The 16,232-nt window shown below is 52.2% G+C and overlaps 1 protein-coding gene across 3 annotated transcripts; it reads left to right on the forward strand.

Annotated features, from left to right (window-relative positions):
* The first annotated feature begins 7,374 nt into the window (after positions 1–7,374).
* TMEM208 (transmembrane protein 208) lies at positions 7,375–16,169 on the forward strand. 3 transcript variants are annotated; one of them, XM_070500195.1, is made up of 8 exons: positions 7,375–7,516; positions 12,592–12,668; positions 13,256–13,319; positions 14,714–14,809; positions 15,261–15,320; positions 15,402–15,538; positions 15,703–15,787; positions 15,887–16,169. In XM_070500195.1, exons 2-8 carry the CDS (start codon positions 12,640–12,642, stop codon positions 16,022–16,024), a joined length of 609 nt encoding a protein of 202 aa, XP_070356296.1. In that variant the 5' UTR covers positions 7,375–7,516; positions 12,592–12,639; the 3' UTR covers positions 16,025–16,169. The 3 variants fall into 3 exon arrangements, with proteins under 3 accessions (XP_070356296.1, XP_014683236.1, XP_070356297.1); XM_014827750.3 differs by lacking the exons at positions 7,375–7,516; positions 12,592–12,668; positions 13,256–13,319 and adding an exon at positions 13,953–14,106; XM_070500196.1 differs by lacking the exons at positions 7,375–7,516; positions 12,592–12,668; positions 13,256–13,319 and adding an exon at positions 14,124–14,299.
* Positions 16,170–16,232: the final 63 nt, after the last annotated feature.

Below are 16,232 nucleotides of genomic sequence, written 5' to 3' on the forward strand. Positions count from 1 at the left end.
GGTTCAGGGAATAATCCACTACAGAGGGAGAGACTGACATTGCCAAGACAGGGACCCCGTCCAGACGGACAGGCTGATCCCTCTTGAAGGAACTGGCTTCAGCCAAGAAATGACCCTGCTGCTCCCACATCCCATTATGTCCCACAGGCCCTGCCTAAGCACCTTCTTCTGTGTAGCCTCAGTGCCCCTTTCCTGTAGGGCTTGGTTCTGTCACCCTGTTCACCAGAACACCTGCCCTCAGGGCCCCTCCCCAGACTGCAGTGGTCACTGAGCACTTGGCATGTGAGGCGTGTGCCACCTCATGGGCTGGGCTACCCTGGTCTCTTGGACCTGGACCTCCCAGTACTTGGGCCGCCAGTGAGACAGCAGCACTGTCTGTCTAGGCTCCTTTCCCCTTCCAGACTGTGTCCCAAGTTCAGTTGTAACTACTATTCCCTGGACACTCACACCAGGCAGTTCCTCCCTGGTGCCACACGCCCAGTTCCCCCAGCCCCCACCCCTGGTGAGGAAGGAAGGGGATGGTAGGCTCACCTTGAGTGAGGAGCAGTAGGCCAGGCTGAGGGAGGCCACTGGGGGTGGAGCTCCGCACCCCGAGCACAGGGCCTGGGCCAATTCCCGCCTGCTCACCATGTCCAGGCTCTGCGGCTCCCTCCCGCCTGCTCACCATGTCGAGGCTCTGCGGCTCCCACAAGCCCCCCAGGGCTGTGCATCCCGCATCCGTCAGCCACTGCAGCTTCCTTGGGCTCCCTTGCTGCAGGTGCCGCAGGCCGAAGCTCCCAGCCAAGAGTGCCCCATCAGCCAGTTCTGAGCAGCTGCTAAAGTCCAGGGAGGTAAGGCCTGGTTGCTGGTGGCAAAGGGCCAGGGCCTCTGTGGAGAAGTCCCAGCAGCTGCGCAGGCTCAGCTCCTGCATCTGCAGCCCGGCCACCTGGCCCAGGGGCTGCAGGGCCTCCAGTGGAAAGCCAGTGTGAGTACTCCTTCACGGATCACAGCAGGTAGCGGAAGGGGTTGGGAGGGGGAGGAGTCCTGGGGGCAGACAGAGCCCCAGGCTGGGCCCAGCTCGTAGGTGACGCCAAGTAGTAGGCCAAGGAAAGGCGCTCCAGGCTGGGGGCACAGCTGCTGAGCCAACTGAAGCTGAGGTCGGCCTGGTCCCACAGGCCAGCCAGGTTGAGCTCACAGAGGCAGCACCACGTCTGCTGGACCTCCTGTGCCATCTCGGACTGAGCCAGCAGCATGCCTGATGTGAAGAGGCTGTTGCAGCCACTGAGGTTGAGGATATGCAGGGACAGGCAGCCAGGTATCAGGGTCATGAAGAATGCCTCCAGGGGGCTGCCCTCACTGAGGCACAAGCTCTGCAGGCGTGGGCCCAGGTGGTAGGCAACAGCCTGCAGCACCTGGTATGAAGCTGGCAAGCCATCCCAGTCTGAAGGCAAGTCACTGGCATGTCAGGGAAGGGCCCTTTCACAATGGGGACCCACTGTGGTGTGTAGTGTTGTGTGTGGTTGAGGTGGTACTGGTGGGAAGTGGGAGCTGGGAGGACAAGTCACACTGGGGCTCAAATGGGATGACTATGAGGGGTAGGTTAGTGATGGATGGGACTGGATGCCTACAGCGGGGGGACAGAGTGGGGAGTTGACATGCTGGGCACAGGAGGGCTGGGAGGTAGCCTGGAGGAGACCCAGCAAAGACCCTGGTGGCAGGAGGACAAAGTATGCTGGACTCCAACCTTTGGGACTTTCAGAAGGTGGCTCTGAAACCCAAGGACTCAGCTCCGACTCCAGGGACTCAGAGCTTGGCATCAGCTAAACAACCAGCCTCCCCCACTTTCTCGAGAGCATATAAATAGCCCTCAGAATAGCTGAAGGCAGGAAGAAGCTAGGCAGGTGTCCCTTACCACAACCCCCTGTGGCCCAGGTGCCAGTGGTTTGGGGCAGGCAGTGAGGCCTAGATCCCCTGGTGGCCTGTGTCGTCTCAGCCACATGAATGTTTACAAAATTGGGTTGTGTGTGTAAATGAAAATGCCTGCATGCACGTGTGTGTGTGCGTGCATGTGTGTACGCCCTAACACATGTGGGCCCTGCAGGCTCCAGAGTTCAAGATGTGCTTGTGATCCCGGCAGCTCATCTCTGGAGAGTCCATCTACCCATCTAGGTAAGGAAGGAGAAGCCTCCCATTTCTGTGGGTGGGAGCTAAGAGAATGGGTCTCAGAGGCGCTGAGAAGGTGAGCTGGCCCTGCTGTACAGGAATAGGGGAGCACATGGTTGCGGTGAGGCGGGGCTTGGAGGTGAGCTCAAGGCTAAGTCATTGTGAGAATAAGCTGGCTTGTGTAGGAGTTTGGGGAACCCCAGTTTTCATAGAACCTCCCCTGATTTTGTGCCAGAGGGAGCCAAAGGGAAGTTGGTACAGGTCTGTGTGGAATAGATCTGGGGGAGGAGGGGGAAGGGACTTGGCTTCTAAAATCCTAGCCCCGTTTCTCTATTCCTGACGGATACCCAGCTTGCAGGTAAGTGGTACTCAAAGAAGGCTCTTGTTTGAATGTATCAACATGATCCTGATGCAGGAAAGCAAGCTCTCTGATAACCTGTCCTGTCAGTAACTGCAAGAAAAAGCTGGTGTTCCCTGCTTGTACCCCACAGAACATCATCAAAAGGGAATCAGGAAGGTAGAAATGACACATAATACGCACTCCTGCAAGATACTTATCCCAGGGAGACACATGGAACTCATGCTTCTGCCACAGAGAGAAGCAGCCACCTTGGCTGTCATCCTGGGAAGGAACATGTGCTAAGAGATGGGGACCAGCTGCTGGCCACTTCCACAGGAATCAGAGGTCAAACCAGGCTCCCTTTCCAGACCCCATTCCCGGAACAGAATGTGGATGAGAGGAGTACTCCCCACAGCTTCCCTCGTGGACACTGGGAAACAGGGGGGGAGTGGGGACTCCCAACGGCCTGGGTCCCTCTCTCAGATTTAAGGAGAGCTGGGGAAGATCCTGGTGTCCGAGGATGGGGAGGGTGATGAAAAGATCAGGGAGGAAAGGTAAAGCAGGCCTCCAGCTGTTTAAAGCCCTGCATGACAGATGAGGCCATGTGATGATGAAGAGGTGAACTATGACTGGGGGAGTGCAGAGCGGTGCTGGTTGCCAAGGCAGCACCGGCCCCCACCAGTCACATGCCACCCCCGAGGGCCCTAGCTCAAGCAGCCTTTAGTCTCCTTTCTTTCCCTTCCTTCCAGAGCCTCAGCAGCCAGGAATGTTCTCCTCTCTCCCAGTGTCTCTCTATGAACAGGTAGACAAACAGCCCAGGGAGGGCACTCACAGTCAGCCCAGGGTCCAAGTCCAGGGCTGGCTGGTGGCAGCAAAAGCCATCAGATAAAGGGGCAGGGGCCAGCCTAAAGGACTTCCAGCTATTGGTGTGTGTGTGTGTTGAGATTTGAGACTGCCTCCCTGCTCCCCATGATTTTTCTTGGTGGGGAGGGGGCAGCCTCTAAGCTTTCACCCAGGTGGTCTACCCTGGACTCAAAGGGCAGAAGCCCAGGAGCAGCCTTTAAGGGATATTTATCACCTGTAGGGGGCAGAGCAGCAGGCAGAAGCAGGCTCCTGGGTTCTGATCTTTGGCCCCAGTGTAGTAAAGTTCTCCTTCCCAGGCCCTAGGAAGATGCTTCCGGATGCTTCAAGGGTACCCGTTGCTGCGCCAGCCACCCCATACACAGGGCCTAACCAGCCCCCAGTTTCCTCCTTTCCCAGCGCTGGCATCTGAAGAATAAATACAAAATCATTCGGGAAATGCCCTAAACCTGCTAAAAGTGACACATGTCCCTTGACTGTGAGAGGCCAGGGTGTCCTTGTACCTAGTGAAGCCCCAAACTGAGACTGCAGGCCTGTGTGCAGACTTGGAAGGCCATCTGACAGAGCAATGGCCCTCCTGTCTGCTGGTACAGGAATCCAAAGCTAACACGCTTGCTCTCCAGGAGACGTCTGAGAAAATGTATGCCCTGGCAACCCGGGCCTTTGGTCTCTAGAGAGGAGTTAGACTTCAGGGGTCGTTTCCAGAGGCTCCTCTGGACCTTTTCTTTTTCTTTTGAGGAAGATTAGCCCTGAGCTAACATCTGCCACCAATCATCCTCTTTTTGCTGAGGAAGACTGGCCCTGAGCTAACCTGTGTGCCCATCTTCCTCTACTTATATGTGGGACACGTGCCACAGCATGGCTTGATAAGCGGTGCGTAGGTCTGCCCCTGGGACCTGAACTGGCAAACCCTGCATCGCTGAAGCAGAACGTGCGAACTTAACCGCTGTGCCACAGGCGGGCCTCCGGGCCTTTATAAACACCTCAGGCAGAAGAAGGCAGCATCTGAGCCATCCTTTGTTCTTCACAGTGACCAACACAGCAGCCGGCAGCCAAGGCTCCCCCCATAATGGACGAGGCCTGGGTGTGTGAATGGGGTGCTGCCTTTGTCTACCTTATTTGAGAAAAATCGGGATTAAATGGGGGCAGGTCATGGGGGAAAAAAGTCACCAAGTCACGCATCCTAGCCTGGCCTGATGAGGGATAGGCCTCAGCTTGGCCTTGGTGAGCCAGAATCTTCCACTGCACCTACTAGCTGGAGGCACTACCTCCTTAGCAAGCTACCCACACCTGGGCCCTGGGAGATGCCTCCTGACAATAGGGTTCTGCACATTGCTCCCTGGGTTGGGGTGGTGGTAGGATGTCAGCAGGGCCCTAGATGCCCAGGAACCTGTGTCATGGTCTCCCAGGGCTCACAGCCCAGAAAGGTGGGGGAAGGCTGAGTTTTGCAGAGGCACAAAAAACCAGTCTTTGTCAACGTTCTATCTGGAGCTCACGGTTAGCTGGAGCAGCTCCAGCTCTAAAATGGTGGACTCCACAGTCCCAAACTCTGACGCTGGCCTCCTTCTCCTCACTCCCTTATTTCTATTCCAATCTCACCTCTACCCCAGGGCCTGACTGCCCACTTTGCTTCTTCTGCCCTCTCTTTCTTTGCCGGACTCCAGAGGCCTCTCCCCTGATTACTCTCCTCAGGGTCCTGGTGGCCTTGGCCCCTTCATGCTGCTGTGCCCATTTGTCTTGCCCTCTGCCTGGTCAGGGATGATGCCTCCTCTGGGTGCATGCTGGGGATACAGAATTCTGCCTGAAGAAGCCATGGTCTCCCCTCTTGCCCATGCCATCAGCACTGGCTTCCCCCACTCCCACCTCCTCCCCACCTCTGGGCTCTCTTCTGATCCTCCCCAAGATTTCTCCCCAAGCCCTGACACTACTACAGTATCCTCCGCTCCCTCCAGCCTTCTCAGAGATGACCTGTTCTGTTTCAACAAGAAACCAAAGCAGGGGCCAGTCTGGTGGTGCAGCGGTTAAGTTCGCACATTCTGCTTGGCGGCCCGGGGTTCGCCAGTTCGGATCCCTGGTGCGGACATGGCACCTCTTGTCAAGCCATGCTGTGGCAGGCGTCTCACATATAAACTAGAGGAAGATGGGCACAGATGTTAGCTCAGGGCCAGTCTTCCTCAGCAAAAAGAGAAGGATTGGCAGCAGATGTTAGCTCAGGGCTAATCTTCCTCAAAAATAACGTTAAGGGGCGAGCCCGGTGGCGCAGGGGTTAAATGTGCATGTTTCGCTTCAGCGGCCTGGGGTTTGCCAGTTCAGATCCTGGGTGCGGACACGGCACAGCTTGGCACGCCATGCTGTGGTAGGCATCCCAAGTATAAAGGAGAGGAAGATGGGCATGGATGTTAGCTCAGGGCCAGTCTTCCTCAGCAAAAAGAGGAGGATTGGCAGCAGTTAGCTCAGGGCTAATATTCCTCAAAATAAATAAATTAATTAATTAATTAAATTAAAAAAAGAAAAGAAACCAAAGCCATGGGGTGGGAAGGTCCTCCCTTTGCCCTGTCCACATCCACCAGTCGACTCCTGGCAGGGCCTGTCCTAACCTCCTTCCCTCACCTGCTCTTTGGTTCCAGGCAACTCCCTTCTGGCCTACTAAGCCTGTCCCCTACCTTCTCCCCTGGGAACCCTGAAGTCTTGGCGTTCCCATTGCTCCTTCCTCAGAGTCCACAAGCACCTCACAGTCTAAAGCAACAAAAAGCCTCCCTTGCTCCTGCACCCCCTCTTCTCCCCTCTCCTCTTCCTCCCTTTCCTGCTACAGTCACGCTTCTTGGAAGCACATGGTACACCCATACCCACTGTGGCCACCTATTTACCCCTTGCCTCACCCATTTCCCCTCCACCACTGCCCCCAAAGAATCACTCATTCCAGGACACAGCTCCCCTCCAGCAAGGTCATCAACATCTGGGGGCTTCTCTGCAGACCTCCCACAAGTGTCCTCCCTGTCATGCCGCCTGCTGTGGATGGCCAGTCTGCCCAATGCTTTCTCCCACCAGGGGTCCTGCGACTCTGCTGTCCTGGCTCCCCTCTTACCTTCTAGCCTGCCCCCACCCACCTCTTTTGGGGTCACCAAAGAAGAGAGAGACTCAGTGCAGAGACGAGTGGGCTCTCCATGATTTGTTCCACTCCACACACACACTCTTTGTTCCCCTCCATGCCCTCCATGTGCAACCTGGCAGACTGCACTTCATCCCATTTGCGGTTATGAACTACTTTATTTGTGGTTCACATCTTTTTCCAGAATGGCAGACCCTGGGAGCTAGTTACCTGATGGATCTTTCTCAGACACACAGATGCAACATGCCCAAATCTGAATTCACTGTCGTATCCCCCAACTCTGCCCCTTCTCTTAAATTCTCAATGCCCTCTACCAATTCACACAAGTTGGAAATCTGGGAGTCATCCTAGAGTCCTCCCGCACTCCCCACATCCACAATGACCAGAGTCCCTTCCATTGATCCCTTTGATCTACTGTAGTCTGTCCCTCTGCTGTTACCTCACTGTTTCTGCCTTAGTTTACGTCCCATATTGTCTGTCAGAAATACATTACAGCAGCTCCCTCCTTATCAGGGTCCTGGCCTCCAGTCTATCCTTGGTGTTGTCACCAGGGTGATCCTCACAAAAGGCAAATTGACAGTGTTCTTCAGACCCTTTGGTTGTTCTCCACTCCACAGGATGCAGGCTGAGCTTCCAAGCCCTTCTCTGTCAGACCCCTGCCCACCAACCCCAGTTTGCCATGCCCTTTCCCCCTTCCTCCCCACCCCCAGCTCTGGGAATGCCAACTTCTGACCATTGTCTCACGCTGCCATGCCTCTGCTCAGCTGCTTTTTCTGTTGGAGCAGGGGGAGTTGTCTCACCCCTTACCTGCTCCCATTTGTCTATTTAGCAAATATTTGTTCCTTCCTCAAGACTCAGCCCAAGCATCCTCTTCTCCGTGAAGTCTTCTTTTCTGAATCTTTTCTCTGGATCCTCAGTGGGCCTCACAAGACTCTCAAGACCGCCTCCTTTTGGCTCATGCTGTCTCCCTCTCACTGCCAGCTCCTGAGTGCTGTGTCTTCCCCAGCTCTGCAGCCCCAGGTCCCAGCACGGCGTAGGCACAGACAGGCAGCACCAAAATCTGAGTGAGTAAGGCCTCTCCATGTGTCTCTGGTAATTTTGTCTTCCTTCTGTCCTGTGCATATTCCAAACCTCTCTGCTGAGGCCCCGGCCTTTACCTCTTTCTCAAGTTGCCCCTAAGACAACTTGGCCTCCAAATTCATGTAGCAAAGAGGCTACGAGCCTCTGAGGAACTTCCTCAGCAAATGGCTCCACATTGCCACCCCCCACTTCCTGAGGAGGAGAGGTGACGTCCTCTCCATCCTGTCCAAGACCAAGCCTTGTACGCTGAAGCCTGTCTCTGCCACCACCTCAGGTGGCATCACCATTCCTGACCTCTCTCCTCCCTACATTCACCCCTCCTCTAGTGACTCCCTTCAGCATATAAACATATTTGAGATTTCTCCCAGTTATAATCCTTTTGTTGAGCCCACCCCAACCTCTCATTACAGTCCCATTTATTTCCTTCCTTTCGTGGGGAAATTTCTTGCAAGTGAGGTCACTCTCTACATTTCCTTTCTTCTCTCATTCAGTCCTCAACCCACCTGGCTTTTCTCCCCAGATGCCAAATGTTGCTGAAGCCATTGGTGACCTCCCTGGACGTCAAATGTCATGGACTCTATCTTTTCTTTATTTTCTGGACTCTTTGTGGGATTTGACACTGTTAGTCACCCACTCAACATTTGAAATGCTCTCCACCTTTGACTTCCAGCCCTCCTCTCTCTGGGATCTCCTCAGCCTCCTCTGTCGGCACCTCCTCCTTTCCATGCCCTTGGACTGGTGTCCTCCCCTGGGGCATTCCTGTGGCCTGCTGTTCCTATGGCTCTTCATGCTCTCGTGGGGGGAAGTTACTTATCCATGGCTTCAACTTCTACTCATTCTTTAATGACACCAAATCTGTATTTATTACCCAGACCTTTCTCTTGAATTCCTCACTCAGAAATCCCATTACCAACTAGACCTCACCATCTCGATGTCTCACACTTCAAATTTTCAGCAAATCCAAACCAAATTCCTTTAGACACCAAGCTCAATGACACTGGATAGATAACTTGACAATAGACCCTACTTATATACACACACATTTAATGTGCTGCAGCAGAGGATTCTGACCCAGCAGGGAAGGGAAGAGTCTATGAAAATGGTATTTGGGCTATTTGAAAACTAATCAGTTTAGCTTCTTACCTCATAGCATAAAATAAATGTCACCAATAAAAAAAATTAAAACAAAGATTCAAACCAGAAAACAGAAGACTTTTTCTGTGAACCTAAAAGTGCTCTAGAAAATACAGTCCATTTAAAAAAAAAAAGGAAGAAAAATCTGTGTATATTTATCAAATCTCTGAAAAGACAAGAGATCTCTAAGTTTAAAAAACAATGGAGGAAATAAGAAAAGCATGTTCAGAATCAACAACATAGACATTTAACTTCCGTATCTCATAGATAAACACATATTTATAAGTCAAATTAAAAGGCAAACATACTAGGAATATATTCAATAAATACATAAAGGATTAATCTCTTTAATGTAGAAAAAGTTCATACAAATGGGTAAGAAAAACACTAAGACCCCAGTAGTTAAATGGATAAAGAACATGAATAAACAAAAGAGGCAAATATAAACGGTCAGCTAATGAGAAAAACTGTTCAAGCCCAGTATAACAAAGAAATCAAAATTAAACAAAGAGTTATCATTGCTTGCCTTGCAAACTAGCACAGACGTCTGCATTCACCTCCTAGCCGGGCTGTCTCCCTACACTCTGACTTGCCCTCTCCAGTCCACTCTGCACTGCAGTTCTAAGACACAAATCACACTGTGTCACTCCCCTGACTTAACATTCTTTTACAGGCTCCATGAGGGAAATCAAGAGGAAGCCCCACTAACATTGCCTGGCACACCTGCCAGCTTGCAGTCTGACCCCTTTCTAGCCTCATCTTCCAGCACTTCTCCCACACGCATCTAAGTTCCAGTCATATGGAACTTCTATGGTGGTTTCCAGAACTATTTCACACCTTGGTGCCTTCATCTGTGCTGTTACCAGCCCTGGAAGACCAACCTTCATCCTTATCCTATTCCTTCAGGAAGCCTTCCCTGATGCTGCCCGTCTCCTCTGGATGTCCTTCTTCATGTTCCAGTTGCACCTCATTCCACTGTTGCAGCACTGAGCACACAATATCATGATCACTCACATACTTGTCTTTCCCCTTCACTGGACTATGAGCTCCTCGGGGGAGGGGACCATGTCTTAGTCATCTGTATAGTCCCAGCACTGTATGAATATGTATGCATGCACGAACAGATGGATGATGTAGAAGCAGAGCCATGAGCAGGATGAAGTGAGAGACAATTGAAAATGGGCCAGCTGAGGGGGGGCACCTTACCTCCTGAAGGGCATTCTGGGCTGCACAGTACCAAGCCCGACCCATGAGGGAGGCCTCTTTTCTGATCTGACAGAGGCAGGAAGCTCAGAATATATGTGAGTATCTGAGGGAAAAAGACAGGACACTGGGGGCTGTTAAGAGTTGGGAGGCCCATGGGGCCGGCCCAGTCGTGCAGCAGTTAAGTGCCCACGTTCCACTTCGGCGGCCTGGGGTTCGCCAGTTCAGATCCCAGGTGTGGACATGTCACGGTTTGGCAAGCCATGCTGTGGTAGGCATCCCACATATAAAGTAGAGGAAGATGGAAATGGATGTTAGCTTAGGGCCAGTCTTCCTCAGCAAAAAGAGGAGGATTGGCAGCAGATGTTAGCTCAGGGATAATCTTCCTCAAAAAAAAAAAGAGTTGCGAGGCCTTTGGAAACTACTCCAGCTGATGGTACAGTAGTCCGAGGGGACTAGAGCCCTGGCTTCTAGTTCATCTTAGATCCTAAGTTTTACAGAGTTTTCACTTCCCCTCTCCAGCCTCCAGGTATCTTTACTGTGAACAAACCCTTCCTGAGCCCTATCTGGATCCAGGTTTGTACTGAGTGATAAAAATCAAACTTCTGGGGCTGGCCCCCTGGCCGAGTGGTTAAGTTTGCGCGCTCTGCTTCAGCAGCCCAGGGTTTTGCCGGTTCGAATCCTGGGCGTAGACATGGCACTGCTCATCAGGCCATGCTGAGGCAGCATCCCACATGCCACAACTAGAAGGACCCACAAATAAAAATACACAACTATGTACCGGGGGGCTTTTGGAGAAAAAGGAAAAATAAAATCTTTAAAAAAAAAAAATCAAACTTCCTGCTGCTTGGCAAAAAGACGCTGGGCACTGGGACCAGATAAACTTAGTTCAAATCCTTACTCTATTAACTGACCTCTCTGAGCTTTGTTTTCCTTATCCGTAAAATGGCAATTGTAGTGAGATTTAAATGTGTTATTGTGAGAATTAAATAACATAGTATAGTGTCTTGCATAGGTTCTAGAACACAGCAAGTCAGGTGCTCCTCCTGTGATTTTCAGGAAGCCACATCCCTTCCTCCTGCCCTCACAGTTCGGGCTCTGGGATCCCACTCTTTTCCTATCTTCTCCACTGCCAACTCGCCTTCTCAGCTGGCTCAGCAAGATCCAGCCTGGGAGGCTCAGGCCCTCACTCTACCTAAGTTTTGTGTGGCTGGAGTGGTGAGATTGGAGGCCCTATAGGGGTCTGGAAAGGTTGTTGCCTATGAGGCCAGGAGTGATCCTATATTAAGTATTCTTTTTTTTTTAATGCTTTTTGGTGAGGAAGATTGGCACTGAGCTAACCTCTGTTGCCAATCTTCCTCTTTTTTTTTTTCTCCCTAAAGCCCCAGGACATAGTTGTATATCCTAATTGTAGGTCATTCTAGTTCCTCTATGTGGGATACCGCCACAGCATTGCTTGACGAGCAGTGTATAGGTCCACGCCCAGGATCTGAACCTGCGAACCCCAGGCTTTGAAGCAGAGCACAGGAATGTAACACTTGGCCATGGGGCAGGCCCCTATATTAACTATTCTTTTTTTCTAGAATCTTCCCTCCTTGACTCCTGTTACACTCTATTTTCTAGGGCTCCACTCAGCACTCCAACTGCTGTTTCTGGATTCTTCTCTGGCTCCCAGGGCTCTGACCTGGGTCTTTTGATCTGTTTACTTCCTAGGGTAATAAATTCATTTGCATGGCTTCAACACTTACCTCTACAGGAATAACCAACAATTCAATATCCTCACATTGTCCTATCATCCAAGTGCTAGTCCAGTATTGCCAACTGTCCACAGGATCCTTCATCCAAATGTTTTACTATGACCTTAATCTCAACCAAAATTAATATTCTGTCCTCAGTCCAAAGCAGCTCCTCCTCCTAACTTTCCAGCACCTGAGCTTCCATGCTAACAGCGTATACCACCTGAAGATCATAATACTTTGTACTCTTCCTGCTCTTGTCGCTTGCTCTCAGATACAGGTGTAAAGCATAGGCTTTAGGCCAGCTTAATTTAGACCCTTTCAAATTCCAGCTCCACTACTTCCTAACTGTGTGACCTCAAGCAAGGTACTAGACCTCTCTGAGCCTCAGTTTCCATATCTGTAAAATGCGGATATTAAAAATCTACATCATAGTCTTATAGGGATTCAATTATATATACATATATATTATTTATGTGTACATATATATATTTAATAGCTATGATGGGATTAACACCTAATCGACATTGCATAAGTGGTTGCTGCATTGTTGTTACTAGTATTTCTACCTTTGAAACTTTACCACCTTAGTAGCGTAGATCTTCATCACCACAGACCTGGATTCCTTCCACAATCTCCCACCTGACCTCCCTGCCTCCAGGCTCATCTTTGCTAGTCATTCTGCACTACTGTCACAAAGTTAATTTCCCTAAAAAAACAGCTTTCAGTCTTAGCACACCCCTGATGAAAACCTACAATGTTCCCCATTATCCTCAGGACAAAATCTCCATTCTTGGGTCAGCACTGCTAGCCTCCATGCCTGACTGGACTCCTGATCCCAGAAATTCCCCAATCCAATCTTCCCACTGTCCTACAAACACAGTATGTCTATTTCCTTTTGCCTATGTGGGCCTCTTCCCTGGAATATCACCCTTAAGCTTGACCTCATCAGCCCATTCTGACTTCGTCCCTTCTCTGATCCCTAGCACACACAAGGTGCTCAGCCAATACTTACTGGATTGAATTAAGGATGGATGGTTCTCTACCTCTATTTTCACCAAAGGTTTGTTCAGGGAAGGGGTGGGGAGTTAAAGCAGATCATTATTGAGAGGAGAATGACTAGGGAGAACAGCCTTCTGGGCCAAGGAGAGAACGCTGATGAAGACTGGGACTGACCAAGCTCCCATCCCCAGGGGGAAACAGGAAACCCTGTTTGAGCCAAGTTAAGATAGTGGTCATCCTGTCTTCTGGGACAGAGCAGCCAACCCAAGGAGCAAAGGGAGGGTAATAAACCTGTCCTCACTGATGGGAGGGAGCACGATTCTTTGAGCTGAGAAGGGGGGTGGCCCTTCTCAGGCCATCCCATGAACCCCATCCCAAGGGGCTACTAGAGATATGACTGTCATCCCTGCGGTCTATGGGGATGGAAAGGATATCCTCTCTGAGGTCAAGGGGAAAAAAGATGTCATTACAGGAGGCTCAATAGGGTGGGAGCAGTCCTATTCTTGCACCATTTCAGGGTCTATGGGGAAAGAGTGGCCTATCTCCCGTTCGCAGCAGGAGGGGGCTGCCAATTCTGGGGGCGAAAGAGAGAGAGAGGCCATCCTAAGAGGCCACTAGGGACAAAACCTGTTATTTCTCTCTCACCAGTGACAGCAGAGTGGTCTTGCTCCAGGTTAAGAAGAAAGAGCAAACATCCCATGGGATGAAGCAGGTAGGGGTGGCCATTTCAGGGGACGAAGAAGTAGGGAGCAGGCCTATACTCCGTGAAGGAACTCAAAGACCAGGCACGGAGTTGATGGGGAGAGGGCATTCTGTCTCCCACCGCCAGGGGAAGGGGGCAGCCATCTCCTGGGGATGGAGCGACCATCCTAAGGGACCAATGGGGATAAGACAGATTACCCTTCGGGGACCATGGGATGGAACGGACATCTTCCAGAAATGAGGGGGAGGGGCGGCCATCTCAAGAGAAGGAGTTAGGCAGAGGGCCTGTCCTCTCTGAGGTGACAGAGCAATCATCTCCGGGGGCCGATGGGGAAGGAGAGGATGGTCCCTCAAGCTAAGGGGACGAAGTGGCCCAAAGGCGGGGCCGTTACCCATAACTTGCAGGTCTTGGGATCTCCCGGGCGAATCGTTTCCGCCAGAGTGGCGGGGACGGGCGAACTGTCTAACAATCCCTCCCCACAGCCCGGGACCCCGAGGGCGGGGCCTGTCCTGAGGTAGGCCTGAGGGGCTGCATCCTCTCACCTCCAGGGGCAGCGACTCCGCCATCGCATCCCTGCCGCCTCCGCCCCCGCGCAAAGCTTTCTGGGAAGTGTAGTCCCACCAACTCCTAAGGGCGGGGCTTGGGGAAGGAAGTGGACCTCCCACTTCCGTCCCATTTGTGACGTTTTGGGTTTGCACCGGAAGTGCCTGGGGGCTGTCGATGTGGTACCCGCTGACTGCGGTTTCGGTCGCTCTCTCTTTTTTTCCCGGCTGGGTATTTGTGTTGCACCATGGCGGTAAGGAGGGCGGGTAGGGCGGGGTCCTCATCGGCAAAGCGCTCTCGGTGCCGGGAGACTGAAAACAGAGGAAGGACATCAAGGGAAGCGGGTCAGCCGGAGGGGAGCGCTATCCAGTGGCCAGACCCTGCTAGAGCGAGGCGGAGGGGAGTGGAGCGGCGCAGGACCGTACCAGAACTGGTGCCAGAGCGGGGTGGGCGTCAGTACCAGACAGTAACAAAGCTGGCCAGAGATCTGAGAGACCTGAGGTGGGAGGGCGTCAGCCTAGATTTGGACTACTCCAGCAGAGGCCGGAGACGGGCGTCATTCATCGCCACTCAGGAGTCCCCCCAAAGCCTGACCTTACCAGGGGAGCTAGGAGATATCAGCCTGGTGTTGGATTGTTCCAGGGCGAACAAGAGGCGATCATGAGTTAGGGGTGCTGGAAAGATAGTGTCGGCCATAAGCAGAATGTACTGGAGGAGGGGTGGACTTCCCAAGGATTGTGCTAGGTTTGGGCACCTGGCAGAGGTGCAGATGGAACTCGGTAGCTAACCAGACTGCTGGGGAGGATGAGTAGGTCCCTGGCTGAGCGGGGCTCTGACAGCATCTCACCATCCCTTTGCAGCCCAAGGGCAAAGTGGGCACGAGAGGAAAGAAGCAGATATTTGAAGAGAACAGAGAGACCCTGAAGTTCTATTTGCGGATCATATTGGGGGCCAATGTAAGTGCCTGTCTCCTTGCTTCTATGCCCATCCAAGGTCCCACGGTCCTCAGCTCTGTTTGATGGTGGTGGTGGGGAGGGTGTATGTGACAACCAAGATTCCAGAAGAAAACTCCAATTAAGAAGAAATGAGAAAGGATCCTGGCACAGAGAGAAAGTGCTGATTAGTAAAAACTAAAGAAAATAAAAACAAAAAAGAAATGAGGGTGTGAGTCCCAGGTAGGCTTGAAAGCGTTTCCCTTCCCAGATACACCAGGGCTTCTTTCCCGGGCTGGTGTGTCAGAGGGGAGTCTGGGTACTCAGAACTTGGAGAACAGACCCTTTCTTCCCCTAACCGTATAAGAAACAAGCTGTCCCCAGTTAGCCTGGCCTAACTCTTGGTCAGAGTCAAGGGAGGCTCATGGTTTAGGGATAGCTTTTGATCCCAGCCTGATCCTTTGTCTTCTTACAGGCCATTTACTGTCTTGTGACCTTGGTCTTCTTCTACTCATCTGCCTCATTTTGGGCCTGGGTAAGTGTCCCCCGTCCTGGGAAGTGGACGAGCACATAGGATCAGTGGCTGGCCTTTAATACCCCCATTCTTATTTTGCAGATGGCCCTGGGCTTTAGTCTGGCAGTATATGGGGCCAGCTACCATTCTATGAGCTCAATGGCACGGGCGGCCTTCTCTGAGGATGGGGCCCTGATGGATGGTGGAATGGATCTCAACATGGAGCAGGGCATGGCAGAGTGAGTGTCCCCCGCTGCCAGCTCAGGTGAGCGGCCCCAGGGCTGGGGTGCTAGGGCCCAAATAGCCCAAGACCCACAGCTGCCTGCAACTTGAAGAGAGTGGATGAGAGCTGAACTGGGGCCCATCTACTCTTCGCCCCTTGCAGCTTCCCTTCTATCCACAGGCACCTTAAGGATGTCATCCTACTGACAGCCATCGTGCAGGTGCTCAGCTGCTTCTCCCTCTATGTCTGGTCCTTCTGGCTTCTGGTGCGTGGGTTGTGGGGCTCCCAAAAAGGGGCTGGGGCATCTAACCCTTCTCTTCTTTAATTTCCCGCACCTAGCTTCAAATTACCCTTTCTTTCCTAGGCTCCAGGCCGGGCCCTTTACCTCCTGTGGGTGAATGTGCTGGGCCCGTGGTTCACGGCAGACAGTGGCACCCCAGCACCAGAGCACAATGAGAAACGGCAGCGCCGACAGGAGCGGCGGCAGATGAAGCGGTTATAGCCACTAACATTGTGGCCACTGGTGGCTGGGCCCTGGGTGGCTCTGTCAGGCTGCATGGCCTCCATGCCAGGAGCAATGAGGGCCTAGTCCAGGGGCCAAAAGCAGTCTGGGGTATAGAATTGTTGAATAAATGGCTTAGAATGTGGCTAATGGCTGTGTGGGTGATGATGAGGTACGAGGCAGGAAGAGCTAGTTCTTGGGTATTTCC

Source organism: Equus asinus, chromosome 28 (genome assembly GCF_041296235.1).
Source record: "Equus asinus isolate D_3611 breed Donkey chromosome 28, EquAss-T2T_v2, whole genome shotgun sequence".
NCBI classification, from domain to species: domain Eukaryota; kingdom Metazoa; phylum Chordata; class Mammalia; order Perissodactyla; family Equidae; genus Equus; species Equus asinus.

Excerpts from the sequence above, each read along its gene's own strand:
- TMEM208 (XM_070500195.1), top strand. The coding sequence starts at position 12,640 with ATGGTTCTCTACCTCTATTTTCACCAAAG. Across the intron at positions 13,320-14,713 it reads CATCCCATGGGATGAAGCAG|CCCAAGGGCAAAGTGGGCAC; the intron begins GTAGGGGTGGCC and ends ATCCCTTTGCAG. Across the intron at positions 15,788-15,886 it reads TCTGGTCCTTCTGGCTTCTG|GCTCCAGGCCGGGCCCTTTA; the intron begins GTGCGTGGGTTG and ends TTTCTTTCCTAG.